This window comes from Mytilus trossulus, chromosome 10 (genome assembly GCF_036588685.1).
Source record: "Mytilus trossulus isolate FHL-02 chromosome 10, PNRI_Mtr1.1.1.hap1, whole genome shotgun sequence".
Taxonomy (NCBI): Eukaryota; Metazoa; Mollusca; class Bivalvia; order Mytilida; family Mytilidae; genus Mytilus; species Mytilus trossulus.
Window position 1 is genome coordinate 17906405 of NC_086382.1, and position 22110 is coordinate 17928514.

At 31.3% G+C, this 22110-nt stretch overlaps 2 protein-coding genes and 1 long non-coding RNA gene across 5 annotated transcripts in view; 1 reads left to right on the forward strand and 2 right to left on the reverse strand.

Annotated features, from left to right (window-relative positions):
- Positions 1–22110, reverse strand: part of LOC134686051 (uncharacterized) — a 54765-nt gene that overhangs the window by 15798 nt on the left and 16857 nt on the right. The window lies entirely within an intron of this gene.
- Positions 4337–20550, forward strand: LOC134686362 (uncharacterized). The gene is made up of 6 exons (XM_063546034.1): positions 4337–4340; positions 4984–5355; positions 14050–14433; positions 15984–16937; positions 18315–18408; positions 20249–20550. The coding sequence occupies exons 1-6, from the start codon at positions 4337–4339 to the stop codon at positions 20358–20360; spliced, it is 1920 nt and encodes a 639-aa protein (XP_063402104.1). The 3' UTR covers positions 20361–20550.
- On the reverse strand, positions 7307–10405 carry LOC134686364 (uncharacterized). The gene has a single exon (XM_063546035.1). The coding sequence runs from the start codon at positions 10403–10405 to the stop codon at positions 7307–7309; it is 3099 nt and encodes a 1032-aa protein (XP_063402105.1).

Consider the following 22110-nt stretch of genomic DNA (forward strand, 5'->3'; position numbering starts at 1 on the left):
TTTTATTCACAAAGAATGTTTCTCATTGGTATACATTTCTATGCTCTTGTCTTTTCGGAATTTATATTGGAAATTAAAAATTGCTGCATGAAAGACACTAGCTCCACATTCCTATGCATATGATTGTCATATGTATGAGAATCATTCTATAAAATATCCGTTTGATATCCTTTCAATGCATGACACTGTCTAGTGTTTTTTTCTGCCACAATTACAAGAAAAACCTGGCTAAACTTGTGCTAAATCAACCACTTGAAAGCATCGCTATTGATGTTAAGCAATTATTTAAAGGGCCTTCCGAAACTGTTGGGTTTTATGACAGTCTTCCTTCCATACAGACCATCGCTGCAAAATAATTTGAACATTCAATTAGATGATTATAATACTTAAAATCGAAAATTCACTTATTTACCTATCATATGAAAATACGATGATGTGATAAACTTAACAATTAATAATTTACCTGGTGCATTATCATATTCACATTACGTTGACACGTCTTAGTTCGTCTGTGTTAGCTCATTTCAAGCTCGTAAACAATGTACAACATTTTCCGCTGATCTTTACCGATTACCTCTAGTCATAAGAGCGCACCGTTTACAGGGGAGGTAATATTTTGTCACCGGTTCACGCACTGAATAAGCAGATAGTCTATTAAAATGTTACGATTGGGTTTTGGGTTGGTGTTTTTACGACAACCTATTTCACAAAATTGTTAGATGTCGTTAATTGTAGAAACATTGGTTCCGGTTTGCTGAATGCCACGTCTGGAATAGGGATAATGGTAGCACCAATTGTTAATTTTGCTGTAGGTAGTTTGGAAATAAGTAAATGATGATTGCTGATCTTGTTATTGACCCTTTGTCCGTTATTCGGAACCCTCTAGTTATATCTAAGTAGTGCCTCTCAAATATTATAATATGATACCGTGCAATCTGACAATATTGCTGTGGAAATGCATATGTTATAGAGACCGTTTTCACTTTAACCACATCAAAATGTCGTATCGATAACTTCTTACTAAAAACTAAAAAAGATTTGTGAAGTCAGAGCAACAGTCGTCAACAGCCTAATGATCTCTGATCGGGACAGTCAACGGATAGTACGTCTACAACTGACACGTTCAATAAAGCAAGACTAACAACAACAACATTATAATGTAAAGTGTATACACACTTTTTCTTATAAAAAGGAAAGGAAAGTTAATTTAAAAATAAAGCCATTAAGTAGTGCATCATCAGCCTTAAACAGTTCTATTTAGAATAATATTTACCATAAACATGCGTAGAATATTTGGTTGTTTATAAATTTAGATGCGTTTCATGTCAACATTTAGTTTAGTATAGCAATTGGTTTATTAAATGATACGAGCAATTATCACCTCATCAAATATTTATGGCATTTTCGTTATTTTTCAGAGCCAGAAGATTCCTGGATTGCTTTATCTAATATTTGCCGGTCTCATGTTCTTATCGGCGTTCCTTGTGATTTTGTTACCAGAAATAAACAATAAAGCTCTTGAAGACACAATTGACTTTGATCCAAACAACTCTATATCAAAGAAAATAAAAAAATCTTTTAATACAACAGTGCAAAAAGGTTATGAATATCTGAATTAGACAATATGCTTATTGTTATTTCATTTGCTGCATAGAGATATTTGACCTCAAGAACGTACTTATTTTGTTTTAGAAAAATGTGTTCATTATTTTTTTTTTTTTTGTATTTTACTTGTAATTCCTTATTTCTGTGTTTACTAAATTTTATAAAGATACGTTTTTCGAAATAAAAGATACCTCTCAAACCAACTACAAATTCAAGAGGATTGAAATTTATTGGCGGTTTGCGAGTTAAAGTTTTTGTTTACCATGAGTCAAAATTCCAAAACCATCATCAATGAAGCGTTTATAATACAATGGTTTCTCTTTGAATAGCTCTCAATATTTCGATGATTTCTATCGAATGCATTCGTTTTTTTAAGTAAACCAGGATAGGACATATTGATAGTCGAATTAAATCTTTTTATCATAAAAATGGTTTAAGTTATTTAAAAAGATGTTGGTATTGACTAAAACGCTTGAATTTTTTATTGCTTCAATTATCTTTTAAAACCGTAATCGTCGAAAACAATCATGTGTGACAAAACGATGTATATGACACGTACACCACTTAATACCGTAGTTGATCGCACACTATGTTCTCTCGAAAGGTAAACAGGGCTTGATCCAAATGTGACACCGTCGTGTTGGTCATCTAAGTACAAGTTCTGAGATAACTCTTATTCGGTGTTGTCACGTTCTTTAGAAGTCTGGCACTCATAAAAGAAGAAAAAAGGCTCTGTGGTCACAACTTGAAAGGGATAAATAACCGCTAAATTATTTTACTAGTTGATTTGCTTTTAATGCTATGATAGACAACATCCGACGACGACAACAACAAGCTCCTTACTTTGAATTGGGACATAAAGAATAAGGTCACATGATTGTTGCTAGTACATCCTCTTCTCAAAAGAACAATGACTAAACAGCATTGCATGTATTTTAACAAAATGTAATATAATCTACCATAAAATTCTGAACTTCCTTTTGACTTGATCTCCTTTTAAACTACATAAATCCGTGACAAGTGGTTCTTTTAAACAAGATAATACGACGAAAGAAAGGAATATTTATCAATAATTCAACATAACTTGAGGCCCTCTGATGTTCAGTACTTCAGTACTTTGATTTTTTTATATCACGTAAACAGAGTTGACCACCACTTGATTAGAAATACATTAAAATATGTGTTTGATCTATCAAAAACAAAATACGTGATAGAAAGTTAGAATAGACACACATGTTATAGATTCGTCAAACTATAAAACAACTAATGAGGCGTTTAACGTTTTATCTTGTTAGGACTTAAGGTTCGTTCATGTTGTTTATAATTTCATGAAGTACTGTCTTTACATATAATGTTATCAATAGTGACAGTTTTAGTATGGACCTATCTGGCTTTGGTGGGTAAGGTATTTTTAAACTTTTACGTAAGGATATAAATAAAAAAAAAAAGTATAAAAGGGAAATAATTAATCTGTAAATAGTAATTATTCATAATAAGTATATTTTACGTTTCGTTCTTTATTACGTATTTTGCTATCATTACCGATAAACATCGACTTCGAAATACAAGTATTTGTAATAAAACTAATCTCTGTAGATAATCGGATATTGGAAGTTATTATATGCTATAAATATATACATATATAAGACAAAGATGATACCAACAAAATTAAAAACAACTCGTATGAGAAAACAAGCAAGTCTACAAAATACTACAGATAGGTATTATGCGGGGGAAAATCAGAAAACGCAAATTAGTAGTTTTAATCTATATCCGAAAGCTGTCTAGAACCATATTATTAATTTACTAACTGCTGTTCAGCCTAGTAGTAACAACCAAACTTCCGGGAACCAGTACGCTCTTATATGACTTAAAAGTATATTAAAATTTTCGGCCAAAGTCAAGATAAGGCATAGAGTTTAAATGAATTCTTAAGAAATGACTGCTACGTTATTTGAACTGTAAAAAATGTGGACATTGATGCTTGAAATTGAAAAATTTAATATAGTAAGCAATAAGCCATCAATTAGTGTCTTTATTCCTGGAGTTGGTATAATATTTGTCCACGACGTTGTGAATCATTTTATCCAAGGTGGTACACATAAAGAAGCACGATACAGTTTTGCGTCTGATTATGTATAATCACTAGAAAAAACGTCAGGGATTATACATAATAACTGAAATGAAGAAAAAGTTTTATTTATAAAGAAAATGAATAAAAGTCAAATAATGTATGCTACAAAATCATATTAAAACAGCATTACACTGTATAAACATAAATTGTAAAATGTTAAGCACAAAATATCAAAATGATAATCCTATTTTTTGTTAAATGTTGGGCACAAAATATTGAAATGTTAAACACAATATATTAAAATAATATGCCTCACATCTGTTTTTACCACAATATCCACATTTTAGAAAACATTTTCCTTCACATATCGAATTAGATTTTATGAGCCACCTAAGAGAAATAAAGTTTTCAGTAAAAACATCTGTAGGTACCCCCCAAAAAAGGAATTAGCAATCTGGAACTAGTTCGAGCAAGATATCGCTTGTTTGGCCTGGCGATATGGGGTTTTTCAGACTTTTAGTGAACAATTACCATTATGTTTTTTGGGATTCCCTTTCCTTTTTTACCTTTGTAATTGCTATGAGAACATAACACCAAATGCCAGATTCCTCTAAAAAAAATTCTAATAGTCAATCCTTAGTTTTTCTATACATTTAGATGCGTAAGTTCTCTCTGTTTGAATTTCTTGTTCATTTGAACAAAAACAAAAAACAAAAAACAGATGTTCCATAATCTTTTCACCATTTGTTTTTTTTATGTACCACACATAACATGCTCTGTGGATTTACAAATATAATATGAATATTCATTTGACGCCGGCTTTTGATAAACAAACGATACATTTTAAAAAGTTATCGCTATAAAGGAAATCTTAATATTATTAATTTTGAAGTTCCTAACTTTATCTCGAAACCCTGTGTTGGTTATATCTTTAAGATCATCATCTGTGTTTAAAAGCAAAATTATTTCATCTGGCAAGGAAAATGAAAGCAAAAAATGATAATTTGTCTATATTTATTAAAAAAAAAATCAAACAAAGGATCCTTAAAATATTTATAATATATATATTAGGGAATTTGTAGAATTATTATTAAAATGTTCAGTGATTATGTTGAATCACTGGTCATTTTCAGGTTTATGTATATTTACAAATGATTTTAGTGATTCTACATATTCTCAGGGATTCTTCATAATCCCTGATTATACATATTCACTATAAAATATACAAAGGAGAAGGGAACTTTGATACTTAATTGTTTATGATAATTTAAAATGAATTCTGTTTTCTGTTTATTCTATTTCAGAGTCACAAACACGGTATGCTTGTTTGATGTTATTTGATGACGGTCCGTTACCTCTCGGTGGTCTCGGTTCTTCTGAGGAAGTTATCGGGGCAGCAATTGCATTCGGAGGTGGTAGTTCAATGACAGGATCGTTGTCATGTTTGTCTAAACCGAATTCTAAAATTTTAGTTGCACGGATTGTCCATGGATACGGAAATTCTAGATCCTGTGCTAATCCGGATGAGTCTTGTGATATGGAACTTTTCAGCGATCCTGCTATAGCTTCTAACTGCGATGGGAGAATCACTTGTACTTTAGATGTACTTCCAAAAAGATTGGAAAAGTGCAGCTTCACGAGTGATTTTGTGCATGTGGAATATGAATGTGTTGCTGGTAAGATAATCAATGACACAGTTGTTCATTCTCATTGTTTAGGTATATTTTTATTGCTTGGTCTTTAATTACCTGTGTCAAAGATTTGTGGACTGTTGTTTGTTTTGTCGTGTTGGTCGAGGTCAAGGTCAAATAACGTAGATTTTTTATATTCGTTAAGGACATACGATACAGTTTTGATCATGTATTCACAGTTTGATGAAAATTTCTACATAGACCTTTTTTGCCTGATTAAATAAAAAAAATATACCTTCATGTGCTTTTTTTAGTTAAATAAGGTCGAAATTTTGTATATTTGCTCGAAATTCGGATTTGTGGCCGTATTTTCCCTTTCGAAAGATAGCCATAACTTTTTTGTTTTAAAAGATAAACACAAATCGTTTTTTTGTGAGATAATTATCAATTTCTGTATTTTATAGGTATCCTAAAAATGTATCCATTTTTTTATTAAAAAAAACCTCATATTTATCAAGTGGTCACGTAATTTTTAGCTGTATATTTATCAAAATTTAAAAAAAAATGCACAGTTTTATAACATTTGGTCCACATAATCGCCCTGCAAAATGAAACAAAATTTCGTTTTAAAAAATAGGGGTTCATGCACTCGTTTTCAAGTTAAATCAGTTTGAACGATAACAATCAGTGAAAAATGCATCTTTTCCATTATGTCATAGTTTGACGTCGCGAAAATAACATTTTACGTAGTTAACATATGATACAGTTACAGGGGAGGTAATGACGTTGCTAATGTTAGGGATAGTAATGGAAAAATTATATACATTAAAAATAAAAAAATATCAGTATTAAGTAAGACAGATCACTTTTCCATGGAGAAATCACATTTGATTGTTTAATTCGGACAAGAAATGAAAAGACCAATTTTAAGATTATTAAATTAAAGGTATTTTGGGGTCATTTTGTCGATTTGATAGATATCCAATTGTTGGACATATTACGAGTAAATTATTCTACAATCAAAGAGGATCAATATAATTTGTTTTTACTGTTTTTGCACATGGTTAGATAGATATTCAAAATTCTGAAGTTTTTTTTAGATAAAAAATGTATGATGAATTAAATCTGAAGTCTCAAAAGTTCATTTTTTTTCATTTTTTACCCAAAATCTTAACTTTTAGACGTGCAAAAATGACCAATTTAAGCATAAAATCATTTGTAACATGATTTTCTTAGGAAAATATCATATAAAATCGGTATCTTTTAACGTATTTCTATCAAATGTGTATCATTCAAAGTCTCAATTCAAATATTTTTATTAAAAAAAAAAATTTGGTGTTTTTTTTCACTAAAAATTGCATAAAATTGTCTTTATTTTAAAGGGAAATCTAAGATTTTTTTTTTCAAAATTTTTGAGTTGATTTTTTTATCTTCATATATTATTACAAATATTTGTGACAATAAAATGAATATATAACTGTAAAAATAAGTGACAAAAATATTTTTTTGTTATCATGGCAACCAATTTAATGCAAAAATAAAAAATTGAAATTTCGTATTTTTCCAGGGCAGCAATACTTTTTCTTTAATATTTCTACTAGTTTTAAGATACATATGACACGTCGACTTGATTGACTGTATGGAGTGCACCTAAATATGTAACAGAAAGAAAAAAACAGGCTAGAAGGGTATCAATGGAAGTGAATACAACTGTTGTTCTAATACTGTCAATATGAACTCATTAAATAAGAGAAAAATACCAGTGAAAAATGACACAGTTGAATTTTGATAACAAGAAGTAAAGAAGTTATGACATTATAAGTCAATATCTAAGAATGTTATAACATTTACGATAATCAGAAATGCTTCATTTGTGTCGTCTAGGTTTTCTCAAAGGGATTAATACCACATCTCCTTATTTAATAGGTTAAAGAAATAACAGCTCAAATATTATATAATTAACTCAAGGCATCAAGCTAAGGCATTGAACTATATTTTATTCTTCAAGAACACTTTCAACAGATTTCTTTTGATTAGAAAGCAGATTGTCTTTCTTCTCTTTAAGCAACTGTTTTCTTCTTTCATTGGATACTAGTTCATTGTCGTCATTACAGGCCAATAACAAATCGTTTTTTTTATTCAGAATTTTCACAAAATTCAACATTAACTGTTCTGAATTAAATTTCTTTTTATCTTTAGAAAAGAAAAAGAGTTTGTGTTCAATATTTGGAAGGATAATCACAAATTTGTAAAATGTAATTTGAGCTTTTAAGGCGGATTCTTTTTCATTTTCAGTCCTACATTTCTGGAGCATTTCAGTTACATCTTGGACTGTGTTGCATGGCTGTAAATTGAGCATTTGAAGTGTATCTAATGCAGTCTGTTTATTTTTTATACTTTGAGCATCTTTCCTTGCCTTTTCGGTTTCCTTTTCTTTTAACTTTTCAAGACGGGTTTGTTTTAATTGAATTTTACGCTCATGCCATTTACTGATAAATTCAGGCGCTCGTTTCATAGCTAAAGTAATTTTAGCATTTTTAATTTCAGGATCCATTAAATCAAGCCATTCGACAGTTTTGTTGTTAACCCATATTAAAGTAGCCTCTATGTGTTCAATGGATGCATTTGGTTTAAAGTGGCGAATCTGCTTAAAATCGGCAAAGTTCTTTTCACTTGTACGATTGTGTTTTGGAACCGTTAAAGATTCTTCACGTATTGTTTCGTTATCAGTACCATGACAACCTTCGGGTAACTGATTTTTTAAGAGGCGAGACACAGTAAGATACAGATGAGTGGACATTAAACTGGCTGATTCTGAAATCACATCTGTATCTGGTAATACATGGTTTAAAAATACGGCATCAAAGATGTCATCTTTGCATGGCGGAACTTCAGGGAACAAAACAGTTTCACCTGATATTAAGTCACTTGGATCTTTTGACCACTGTTTTAAATTTATTTGTAATTGTAGAAAATGTTGATTTAAATCCAAAATGTGTGTTGCAACTGTTTTGCTATCAATAAGCCTCAGAAATGGAGTGGTAATAATTTGTCCAATAGTTGCCACCGATAAAATCTCCTGAAATATCGTTTTATCTTGAAGATCAGATAGCACAGACTTTTGAAGCATATTAAGGGATGATGATGACGATTTTGAGAAAAAATCAATAATATCATTTCTGTGATAAATCACAGCACCTGCATTTTCAAAAATGATATTGAATCTAGTATGTTCAAATCTTTTCAATCTACAAGTTTTTCCTTTCGAAAAGAGATAAGTTTTGAAATCTTCTGGGCAGCCAGACGATGCATTACCACCGGACACCAAAGCACTGCAAACAGTACGTATGCATCTAACAGCTGCACTGTCCTTGTCAGACCAACTTGAAAATGTTGGAAGTTGACTTCTTCCAAGTTTACCAGTGCCATCTGTTATAATTTTTTCATATTCTTTTAAAGCTTTATTGATACTATCTCCCATATTCGCCAAAAGGTGCAAGTGACAAAACCATTGATGTATTTCAGCCGCTTTTTCTTGTTCATTTTCTGACATTGTGTCCCAGTTACTTTCAAATTTTTGCAAAAGCTCACTCCTCATTTTAACAAATTCATCATAGAAATTTTTATTAACTATATGTTGATCAGACATCATGTTTTTAATACTAAGCATTAATTTTGCATAATTTTCGTTTATATCTTCATTTGATTGTGAAACTAAATTCGCTATCTCCAAAAAAATTTCTTTAATTGTTTCGACCTGAGTCTGTGTGTCACCTCGCACGTTTTCATTCATAGCCAACGATAAGTTTGCCTGGGGAGTTGTAATTTGAAAGCCCAAAAAGTGTCTCTGTGCGTCCGATGTACCATCAAAATGTAATGTGTTCGAATTTTGACTGCGTAATAATACTTCACCAATTTGCATTTTTGCTAGTAAGTTAGATTCCAAAATCATTCTTCGATTAGAAGATTCGGACGGAAGTTTCAATTCATCAACCCCCAATAAATGTTTTAGCACTGAGTTTATAGTTTGGCCGATATGTTTAACTCCTACACCAAAAGAATGCAAGTCTTGAACCACTTGACGGACAGCTGGAAGGTACTTCCCATCGGAAAATGTATTAATAGAAATTTGATCATCAAGAAGAACAGTGACCTGTTCCGTCAAACTAGCAATGTTCCTGTCTCTTTCGGAAACTTCTTTTTGGAGTTTTGATATCAGTTGTTTTTGTTCCGAGTCGTTTTGTTTTAATTCATTATTTTGTCTCTTATAGTAAGTTAAGTTTTTTACTGTCTTCCTTTTTTCGGATTCAACAGTTTTGGATTTGTCTATATCAAGTTTTAATTTCTTTATTTCATTCTTCTGTGAACAAATTACTTTTTTGTGGTAGCTTTCACGTTTTTGAAATTTTCTAAGTTCGTGATAGTTGAATCGATTATTAGTTTCCTCCAGCTTAGCACTTTGAGTTTTGTACTTTGATTCAATTCGGAATAACTTTGATTTTAACGAATGTATTGTATGATCATTGTTATTGCATTCTCTTACAAGAACATCTATTTCCGTTTGCAGTTCATATATTTCGTCAAGTGCCATTTCATATTGCAATTTAAAGTCATCAGCAATTTCAGATGAAATTTCTAATTCAGATTCCATACTTTGCATTTCAGTTCCTACTTTTGATAATTCAATTTGAAATTTCTTAAATGTGTCTAACTTTCTTTTCGTAGCGTTCAAGTTTGGTTGTTTTGTACTGCTGGTATTTGTCGGTAGAATAAAATTTGAATTTAAAAGGTGCTCTAAGTCATAATTTTTCTGATTTTTTTGTAATTTATCTCGCAGTTCAGTGAGTTTCTTATATTTTTGTCTAAGAGCAGCTACAGATGATGGTGGAGATTCCAGTTTGAAGTTTGGTAAAATGTGCTTGTAAATTTCATGTATAGTATGGTGCTTGGACATAGCAGTAAACATGGACAAGAAATCTCTATTTGTCATTCGACCATTAACAGTAAATTTAACATTACAGTTTGTATAAAGTAGGGATACTTTCTGGTTCAGTAGGTCAGAAGATTTGTCACATCGGGAAACAACTTTTAACATGTGCCGTTTCAAAGAATCAACTCTGTGAACATGTATATGGCCAAATAATCTCAAGTGCAGTAATAATATTGTTTGGTGACAAATTCAAAAATTCATTTCTCTCGAAAATTGCAGATAATAGTAAATAGGTTATTTCCATTTTGTTTGTGCAAATGCCTATTTCATCTACTTGTAAATCTGTCAAAACAAAAGAAATGAGAAAATATTTAGATGTAATATATTTTGGTTTTCGTATCTAATAAATAATTGTTATTCAATTTTTTGCAGACCAGATTATAATTATAATTTATTTTATCGCATTATATTTTACTTTCTAACAAGATGCATGCAGAATTGAAGATTCTATCCTGTCTAGATTTTACATAGGATAAATACGGATTTTATTTTCATACCATGCAAGCCAAAAGCCTGTCCAGATTATAGCACAAATACCAATACCAACAACAATGAGAATTGGGGGAGAGTTGCTAGATTTTAAATCAAACACAATTTTCAACGCTTTAGCAATTCATATACATTTAAAGATTTTTAGTTGAAAAGGACATATTACGGACGCATTATCATTTCAAGATAAATCTCCAGCAGAAAGTGTACCTTTTTGAAAATAGTATTTTTATAATTTTATTTTGTTGGACTGCTGTCATGTGTTCCTTTTTTATTGATTTTTTTAATGGAATTAAGTTGCTTGTCTATGATGAGTGTAACTTAAGATTTGATTTTGTTCATAGTTTATTCTCATTATTTTCATCATTGACTGGTTACAGATATATTAGCATGCCTATTGACAGACATTGAACTGAAAAAAAATCTTTATTTAACTGTATCTCCAGCAAAAAAATTGTAACTATTTGCAATTATAATTTTTATACACGTTTATTATGTTGAACTATCCCGATGTATTCTTGGGGGGGGGAGGATATTAGTGTGTATATTACAGGTGGCTGGACGGGAGGGGATATTACATTTCGTTAGTATTTTTTATTTTGTTTGCTGTTTTTTTTTCTCTCTATTATATAACTTTAGATTTCGTGTCCGTTTTTCTCCATTCTTTTGAGTTTTTATATTTCAACACCCCATTATTCTCTAATCTTTATTTTTTGTTTTAGCTTTTCCCTCTTTTCATTTGATTCACAAATGTTTTAAGCCCTTTATTCTGCATGTTTTGTGAATTATTCTCTTTTGATCCCCATCAACGTATCCGGATATCACGAGTTTCAATGTAGATTTTTTTCATACTTTTACTTAATATTATTTTTGTTTGCTAATTGATTTTTTTATCATTTATTTGCCGTATTTTCTTTCTTGTCGAACTCTAACACTGTAAGTTTTCTATTTGTTTTTTCCCACTTAGATTTTAGATAATTATTTTTAGAACATCTCACCCGAATCTGTTGATTTTTAGAAAATCGAACTAAATCTATTTTTATCGTACTTTACGTCCTAGAAATTAACCTCAACATTAATCGGTATTTGTTACTTGAAAATCATTCAAAACAACTCCGATGAGAGTATTCTAAAGCGAATAGTGTGTAAAGAATGAATTTTTGGATAAAGGACCTGAAAATTATTGTTTAAATGTGCGGACTATGCATATAAATAATATAAATTACCCGGAAGCGTGTTGCAAAGTAGCAAAGTGTCGATGGCACTGATACTCCAGCCGGTGACGTTCTCAACGTTTTCAAAATCCATTTTGATGTCTTGTTAACAATCTTTGAGATATTTTCGGGGTAGGTGGCAGACGATGGAGAGAACGAGACATGAGCGTGCGTTTAGGTAAATGTTTTGAATTTTCCGATTATGTTTGTTTCAAGTTCATAGCTTCAAGAAAAGATTGATAAACTTTTGTTTTTAAAGTTTAATTTGGAATTAAGTATTCTTTGAATACGATTTACTTCTGGAAACCAATATAATATGAAAATTTGGAATCTCTACTTTCGTTTTCATACTTAGGTGAACTACCTATAACCCTACCACCTATCCCGGTTTTGCATTGTCCAGCTGTGTTAAAAATACCGGCAACGTCGGCGGTCAAAATAAACGTCATTTGTGCTATTTTTTCAGACTTACGTTTTGTTACGAGGAAATGTTAGTATTTTACAACATATAATATGCAATATATTATACAGTAGAAACATCTGCTTTTTGTAAGCTTTCTTTATATGTAAAATTTAACAAGTACGAATTAACAAAACGATAAGAAAATGCTTGTTTTTCCTGAGTACAAAACGGCGAAAAATTGCTTGTCTAAGAAAATGTTGATGCCTTGCTATCCCTACTGACTCAGTAATGTGTTATTTTCGCGACGTCAAACTATGACTTATCGGGAAAAGATGCATTTTTCGACGGATTTTTATCATTCAAACTGATTTAACTTGAAAACGAGTTCATGGACTCCTCTTTTTTAAAATGCCAATTGGTTTGAATACGCGTGAAGATGTGACATTTTTTATGAAACCGTAAATAGTGCATTTTTTTAGATTTGATAAATATACAGCAGAAAATTGTGTTTTTTTTCTACATTCATGAACATGTGCTAAATATGAGTTATTTCTGAATAAAAAAAAAGTATAAATTTTAAGGATACCTATAAAATACAGAACTTACAAATCAACAAAAAAAATAATTTGCGCTTATCTTTAAAAAACAAAAAAGTTATGTCTTTCTTTCGAAAGAGAAAATACGGCCACAAATGCGAATTTTGAGCAAACATACCAAATTTCGACCTAATTTTACTCAAAAAGTAGCACATGAAGGTATTTTTTTTGTTACATAAGTGATTTAATCAGGTAAAAAGCTATATGGGAATTTTTAACAAAATGTAAATACGGGATGAAAACTGTATATGTTCTTAAAAGCTCAAGATGATTGTTTGTCCGTTCATAAATGTTTGGATTATCTAATTATAAACCGATTAATTTTTTTGACGTATTCAATCTCCATTGCTATTCAATATGTGTCAGTTGGAAAGTACTGGGTAGCTTAACATATCAATAGTTATCAAAGGTACCAGGACTAGAATTTAGTACGCCAGACGCGCGTTTCGTCTACATAAGACTCATCAGTGACGCTCATATCAAAGTATTTATGAAGCCAAACAAGTACAAAGTAGAAGAGCATTAAGGATCCAAAATTCCAAAAAGTTGTGCCAAATACGGCTTAGTTTATCTATGACTGGGATAAGAAACTCCTTAGTTTTTTTTCGAAAAATTCAAAGTTTTGTAAGCAGGAAATTTATAAAAATTACCACATTTAAGTTATTGATTTTCTGGTCAACACCGAAGTGTTGACTACTGGGCTGGTGATACCCTCGGGGGCGAAACGTCCACCAGCAGTGGCATAGAACCAGTGGTGGAAATAGTTATCAAAGGTACCAGGACTATAATTTAGTTCAACAGACGCGCGTTTCGTCTAAATAAGACTCATCATATCCAAATAATTATGAAGCCAAACAAGTGCAAAGTTGAAGAGCATATATCAAATTTTGTTAACCTGTTTTTAAAAACGATTTAAAAAAAAAATTCTAATGGTCAACGTTTTTTGTTTCTATTAATACTTTTTTTATTTATTTTAATGCAAATCTTGTTTGCACTCGTTAACCGTTTATCAATAAAACTCAGGCTTGAATATATTTTTTTCCCCAGATAATTCAGTCTTTGATGTTTGTCGGGAAATAACTACGACTGTTTCTGATACGTCATTTTTTGTCGTATCTCCAAATGTTTTTCGAGGCCATTCATCTGAATTCAATCCATGGAAAATATGCGAATGCATAATACTTTCCAGAAATAACTATGACATCATGGCTGAGTACATTCATTCGGATATTCGCGTAAGTGGATATAATTGTTCAGAAAGTTACATATTAATAGAGAGCAAAAAATCTCCAAGTCAAGCATCTGTTGATAAGATGATTGAATTGTGTGGACGTCGGTCAATCACCAACCATTTGTTTCAAGGGTCTGTTCGACTTACATATTACAACAAAAACTTTCAAACAGATGATGGCTTTCTGACTAAATTTAGAGGTAAGTGATTTTGTTAAATTGCATGTGTTTTATAGTTTCTTTAAGTCACATTAAACGAACCATATGACATTAGTAAACACTTGCTTTTGTACATTAGCCATCTGAATTATAAAAAAATAAACTTGTAAACAAATTAATCCGTTAAAAATCGCTATTTAAAAGTATGAAACTAAGTTGATCAATAAAAAATTGATTTTTCTTGCAGGTATTAATGTCTAACGTATACTAAACATCTGACTTATATAGATATAGGAAGATGTGGTGTGAGTGCCAATGAGACAACTCTCCATCCAAATAACAATTTAAAAATTAAACCATTATAGGTTAAAGTACGGCCTTCAACACGGAGCCTTGGCTCACACCGAACAACAAGCTATAAAGGGCCCCAAAATTACTAGTGTAAAACCATTCAAACGGGAAAACCAACGGTCTAATCTATATAAACAAAACGAGAAACGAGAAACACGTATATATTACATAAACAAACGACAACTACTGTACATCAGATTCCTGACTTAGGACAGGTGCAAACATTTGCAGCGGGATTAAACGTTTTAATGGGCCCAAACCTTCTCCCTTTTTCTGAAACAATAGCATAACATCACAACATATAAAAACATACGATAAAATATCAATTAGCAGACTTAACTCAATCAAAAAACGTATGATTATACAAAGAACGAATAAATTTGATCTGCGATATCTGAATACAAATGCACAGTTAATTAAATATTAGAGACAAACAGTCATGACCAAAAGGCTATCAAACAAATTCAAACACACTGAGAAATATTTAACCAATCAATGTTCACTTTAGAAAAAACCGGTTTTTTATAATCTTGAAGTTTATACAAATGTTGTAAGAATAAGTGAAAAATTGAAGATATTGCACATGCTAATGCGGCGTAAAGTAACCAACAATCAATCAATCAATCTAACTTATATTAAACACGTTAACACACACATATGCCATATTATTAAAATGCACACAAGTTGGTAGTTATAATAATAAATCCATAGGTTTACTTTACATTTTTAAAGTAAAGAAATATTTTTTTATAAATAAAACACAATCAAAGTTTAGTAACTGTTTATCACTATATATTTATATTTATCAAAGAACAGAGGGATACTTGATGAGTCCTTGATGTGTGTTTGATCCAAAAAATCTGCAAGAGGACATTCAATTTACATGTATGACCCTCTTCTAGTTCAAATATGGACAACACATGAAAACAGTATAAACGAATTGGAATTATAAAAAATTATATTTGGTTGATATATGATTAATCTTTTATTTTATTTTTTGGCATTTCATTATGAGCCAAATGTAAAATATATTCTTTTTAATTTCGTTTTCTTGGGTTCACATTGGACTTTAAATTAAAATCCATTACGATTTATTTGTATCGCAAAACATAACAACACATCAGCGATGCATATGACCAATATAATTCTGTCCTTCTCTTAATCCCTCGTACGAGCTAGGTAATGAAATATAGTCTTTAAAATATTTTATCTTTAAGATGTATTCAAATATATATTTCCAGTGACTCAGTCAATGGGTGGACCTGAAATAAAAATGCAATGTGGTCCTGTTACATCAGCAGGACGGGGTACTCCCCGTACCAATTCCCCGAATGGAAACATCCATCGATCATCGGTATGGAGAGATGCCCTTCCGACAACATATCCAAACTTCTTTCCATATAATCGGCCGTTCTGGTATCCGTCGGAGGATATGTATCATCCTTTCAATGACCCATTTACAGGCTATAATTATCAGGGCGGATTTCCCATCAGCCAACCACTAACCTCTACAATCTATAATAATCAGGACAGATTTACCAACAGTCAACCAGTCAGAACAGGTGATCAAAGAACTCTATTGAATCCCTCATCTATCTCAAATGAATCGGGTTTCCTACGGAACGAAAGGATACAATCTACATCTAGCGGTTCTAATCAACCAGTAGATTTCGACAAAACCGTTAACCAATCATTTATTCCGTTCCCCAGGGATCCAAGAAAATTTTCACTGACAAATCCACAGCATATCTTAGTTTCTACTTCACCTAGTGATTCATTTCAATCCAATAAAACTGCGCCTCCCTTGCGACTTTTGGGTGTTGACCCAAGGGTATTAAACAGCAACCGACTTAGTTCTAATAGAACCAAGAAGATGAATCCGAGTGGAAAACTTGATTTTTCCAAGAAACTAACGCTTTCATCATCTTCAAATGAGAATATTGTAGCTGAGACCATGAGAAAGCTTATTAATGTAAATAATAGCAAAGGCAGCTCCCTACAAACAGAAAGAATACAAAAGTTGCTTGAAGATGACGATACCTTACCAATGACCATTAAAACAAAAGAGTCCTCTATATCACAAGGCAAAATAAATAAATCAGAATCAATCATGCAAAACCCAAGGACTCTTCCTCAAACAGGACAAAGACAATTCAAAGACGGCAAAGAACTTGGTGATACTATCTTACTACAAGGTATGCAATAATTAATTTCATGATATTCTTCTCTTTACAATTTTACACAATTTTTGCCATTATCACTCCTCATCGAGTGTGAACAGAAAAACTACGTATTCGTAAAATATGTCGACGAAAAAATGCAAAGAGGACTACAGTTTCATTATTGAAAATTTCAATCGACCAGTTTTTCCAAGTTATTTTCGTAAAATAATGACATTGTAATCCCTAATTTGCTGTTGTTTTGAGGGAGGAAAATCACATTGGTACATTTAAGGGATATTTGCTGTTGGCGTTTATTCATTAACATAATTTTTTTTCAATGAATATGTATACTGCACAAACATGAATAGCGAGTAAAAGGAGGGCTAAAGAAACCAAACAACATGCAAACTCATTAATCGAAAACAAACTGATAATGTCATGGCATTTAATGCACATAGATATAGGAAAATGTGTATGAGTGCAAATGAGACAACTCTCCATCCAAATAACAATTTATAAAAGTAAACCATTACAGGTCAAGGTACGGCCTTCAACACGGAGCATTGGCTCACACAGAACAGCAAGATATAAAGGGCCCCAAAAATTAGCACTGTAAAACCATTCAAACGAGAAAACCAACGGTGTTATCTATATAAAAACAAGAAACGAGAAACACGTATGAACTACATATAAACAAACGACAACTTCTGTACATCAGATACCTGACTTAGGATAGATGCAAACATTTCCAGCAGGATTATACGTTTAAATGGTACCAAAACTTCTCCCTTTTCTGAAACAATAGTATAACATTAAAACATACAAAAAACACACTATAAAATATCAATTGGAAGGCTTAACTCAAAAAAAAAATGAATGTATAAATTTGCAATCTTAAGCCTTTACTAGACTAATCCGTTTCTGCATAGGTAACTTTGCGTTAATTACAATTTAGACTGTTTGTATGAACACTATACACTGATATCAATGTTAATATTTGCTTTACTCTGCTTTTACAATTTTTCAGACGATTATAGTCAGACTTATAGATCATCTGGTCTGTATTTTAAATACATAAATTAAATTCTTGCCACTTCTGTATATGTTATTCGAATCGGGAATATAGTTTTATTAATGTTTCCTAGGATAATCGTTTTGAAATTATTGTTTGCCATGCAGTCACATTTTATTCAAGTAAAGTGCAGCTGCTCCTATTTCAACTACTTACCTCATTTCCTCATCTTTGACATAAAAGGATTTAGTACCAAAATTATGACCATGTTATCAAAAGGATTTAGAATAATTGAAAGTTTTAATACAGATTTATGAACACACATAAAAATGTGAATTCGAACGTCAATTTGCCTTACACTTTTAATATTTAGAACATAATTTATTTTTATTTTGTAGATTCAGAGAGATTATTGGTGTATATAGTCGCTGTTGTTGGGTTTGTCGCAGTAACTTTAGCTTGCTTGATAGGTTTCATTTACTGCAAACGACGGTAAGAGTTAGCTTAACATTTAAAAATCCTTACATTCAACCAAGCCGTGTATGAAATCTAAAGTTAAACCACTTAGAGGATGAATAAATATAAAATCGTTGATCCTTTGTTTATGAGGAAATCTATATTTGTGTATAAGTTACATACTGATAGTATAAAACATTTCAGTTTTAGACGGCGACGTGAAATTCTAAAACAAAAAATAATTTGAAAAGAATATTTTTTTTCATTAATGTATAATAATACAAGAGTGCACACGCTCAAATGTATCGCCTTCTTTATTATTTATTATTTATAGTTAGGCCACGAGCACCACTGAAGAGACATGTATTGTCGAAATGCGCATCTGGTGCAAGAAAATTGGTACCGTTAATTTTATTACTACCACTGGGTCGATGCCTCTGCTGGTGGACTATTAGTCCCCGAGGGTATCACCAGCCCAGTAGCCAGTACTCCGGTACTGGCGTAAAAATACGGATTGTTTGTGTTATTAAAATTTGCTGTTACAAAATATTAGAAATTATCATAAATTAAGGAATATATCTCCCTCATGCAAAGCTCTGATTCCTTTCATGGATTTGGCTATACTTTTTGGACCTTTTGGTTTATTGCTCTTCATCTTTTATATAAGCTTTGGATTTCAAATATTTAGGCCACGAGCATCACTGAAGAGACATGTATTGTCGAAATGCGCATCTGGTGCAAGAAAATTGGTACCGTTAATTTTATTATTAATCATTGATAGCATGTTGATAGTCCTAAGTATAAAGCTTTATTAAAAGCTGTCACGTAAACTAAACATTAACCAAGATAACTAAACAAAGACCAATGAACCATGAAAATGAGGTCAAGGTCAGATGAACCATGCCAGGGACATGTACAGCTAACAATGCTTCAATACAAAACAATATAGTTGACCTATTACTTATAGTTTAAGAAAAAAAGACCGAAGCACAAAAATTTAACACTGAGCAATGAACCGTGAAAATGAGGTCGAGGTCACATAAAACTTGCACGACTGACATATGGATCATAAAATATTTCCATACACCAAATATAGTTGACATATGACATATAGTATTAGATAAAAAGACCAAAACTCAAAAACTTATCTTTGACCACTCAACCATGAAAATGAGGTCAAGGTCAGACAACATCTGCCCGCTAGACATGTACACCTTACAATCATTCCATACAACAAATATAGTTTATCTATTGCATAAAGTATGAGAAAAACAGACCAAAACACAAAAATCTAACTATAACCACTGAACCATGAAAATGAGGTCAAGGTCAGATGACACCTGTCAGTTGGATATATACACCTTACAGTCCTTCCATACACCGAATATACTAGCCCTATTGCTTATAGTATCTGAGATATGGACTTGACCACCAAAACTTAACCTTGTTCACTGATCCATGAAATGAGGTCGAGGTCAAGTGAAAACTGTCTGACGGGCATGAGGAATTTCCAAGGTACGCACATACCTAATATAATTATCATATTACTTATAATAAGAGAGAATTCAACATTATAAAAAAAATCTGAAGTTTTTTTTCAAGTAGTCACTGAACCATGAAAATGAGGTCAAGGACATTGACATGTGACTGACGGAAACTTCGTAACATGAGGCATCTAATACAAAGTATGAAGCATCCAGGTCTTCCACCTTCTAAAATATAAAGCTTTTAAAAGGTTAGCTAACGCCGCCGCCGCCGGATCACTAACCCTATGTCGAGCTTTCTGCAACAAAAGTTGCTGGCTCGACAAAAAGTGCATTTACAGTGTTGTACTTTTTATTTATTTTTATTTAAACCAACTATATGTTTATTGCAGGAATAACGCTAGTCATAATGAAACATCAATGGATGAAGAAAAGAATTACATTAGTACTACGAACACTGTTGTATCCAACAGCCGCCTTCCAAATAACACTTTCAAATACTAAAATGGTACTAATAGATGTCAGAACGATTTGAACGAAGAATAGGACAATCCCAACAGCGAAACAAATGAGATAAATGAGATAAACTAAAGTTTATTTTCGCCATGACTTATATGAGAAAATATTTGCTATTCCACTTTTTTATTAATAAGTTTTGCTTGTTTGAATTTTTAAAATAAAAGCATATTTATTGTTTAATTCATATAAAACATCTTTTGATGTGTCACTTCAAAATACAAACTATTTTTTTTACAAAACGCCATCTGTTTTTACATTTTTTTAAATATATGTTCTTAAATCTTCATCCCTAATCCCAGCTACATCCGCTATCACCATCCTACAGCCTCCGAAACCACCACTGCCTACGCATACACCACTGCTTTCGAGTCAACCATCACCACCACCACCCAATAATTTCCACCCCGTTCTCGTCACTATCAACACCAGGGGGGAGGATATGTGCAAGTGGGTCAAAGGAGAAAGGAGAGGATGGATGGAAGAAAAAAGATTAAAGGTACAAGGAAATCAAAGAAGACTTAAAAAATTGTAAACTATTGCACGACACGAAATCCATTTATCATCAACATACATCGTCAGAAAGAAAAATATATTTTTTCAGATAGTATTTCCTATTTTGAAGATCAGCTTCTGACCAACTTGTCCAAGATTAATAATAATACACGAATGTTTACAAATGTATCACGTCAACAACATACAAGACTATCCATGATCTATTAGGGATTTCTTGTAGATTTTATATACTTTTAATTGACTGCATTAGTTTTAGACAGTTTTGTATATTTTAGGGTACCTGCATTTTTCATTTCTTTTATTTCTGTTTTCTTTTTTTTAAGTATCTTATAAATTTTTATATGCTTGTTTGATTCTTTTAAGTTAGTGCTTTATAATCTATCTGTTATGTATTTTTGTATTTTATATATTTCTAAATGTGAAGCGCTTAGAGTAATTTTTGTTTTTAAATAATGCGCTCTATAAATGTTGTATTTATTATTAGTAGTAAAAGAGGTGCGGAAGATCTGAAGGTCAATGTCGAAAACGAACTGACAATGCCATAGAAAAAAAAAATTTTTTTTTTTAACAATTTAACAATAACATGTATCTCTTAAGCGTAAAAAAGTCCTCTGCCAAAGGTTCATTTTTTTTTTTACATTTTCTTAATTTACTCTCATGATCTATTTTTAAAAAAGCTTCTGTCCAACTTACATAACACTGCATGAAAATAATTAATGACTTAAATACTTCAACCTTAAACTGAATGATGACAGTCGAAAGTCCAGCTATCGTTAAGCTATGGAAAATGTAAAAAAGATATTGTCAAAATTTTGCTTTAGATTATGGCATGGTATTGGTTGCAAAAATTCGATATTTTTCATTTAAATGAAATATTTTATATTTAATTGGTATATTTCTTCATTTGAATGCAATATTTTTTCATTTGAATGGTATATTTTTTCATTTAGATGCAATATTTTTTATCTAAATGGTATAATTTTTCATTTAAATGGTATATATTTTCATTTAAATACAATATTTTTTATTCAAATGGTATAATTTTTCATTCAAATGGTATAATTTTTCATTCAAATGGTATAATTTTTCATTCAAATGGTATAATTTTCATTCAAATGCAATATTTTTTATTCAATTGGTATAAAAAATCATCTGCATGCAATGTTTTTATTCAATTGGTATAATATTTTTTATTTATATGCAATAATTTTCTTTGACGTCT

What these genes read in the sequence shown, in the direction of transcription:
- LOC134686362 (XM_063546034.1), top strand. An exon ending in GGAATATGAATGTGTTGCTG is followed by an intron (nt 5,356 to 14,049) that starts GTAAGATAATCA and finishes TTTTTTCCCCAG; the next exon opens with ATAATTCAGTCTTTGATGTT. An exon ending in CTTTCTGACTAAATTTAGAG is followed by an intron (nt 14,434 to 15,983) that starts GTAAGTGATTTT and finishes ATATATTTCCAG; the next exon opens with TGACTCAGTCAATGGGTGGA.
- LOC134686364 (XM_063546035.1), bottom strand. Translation starts at nt 10,405, where the DNA reads ATGTTAAAAGTTGTTTCCCGATGTGACAAATCTTCTGACCTACTGAAC.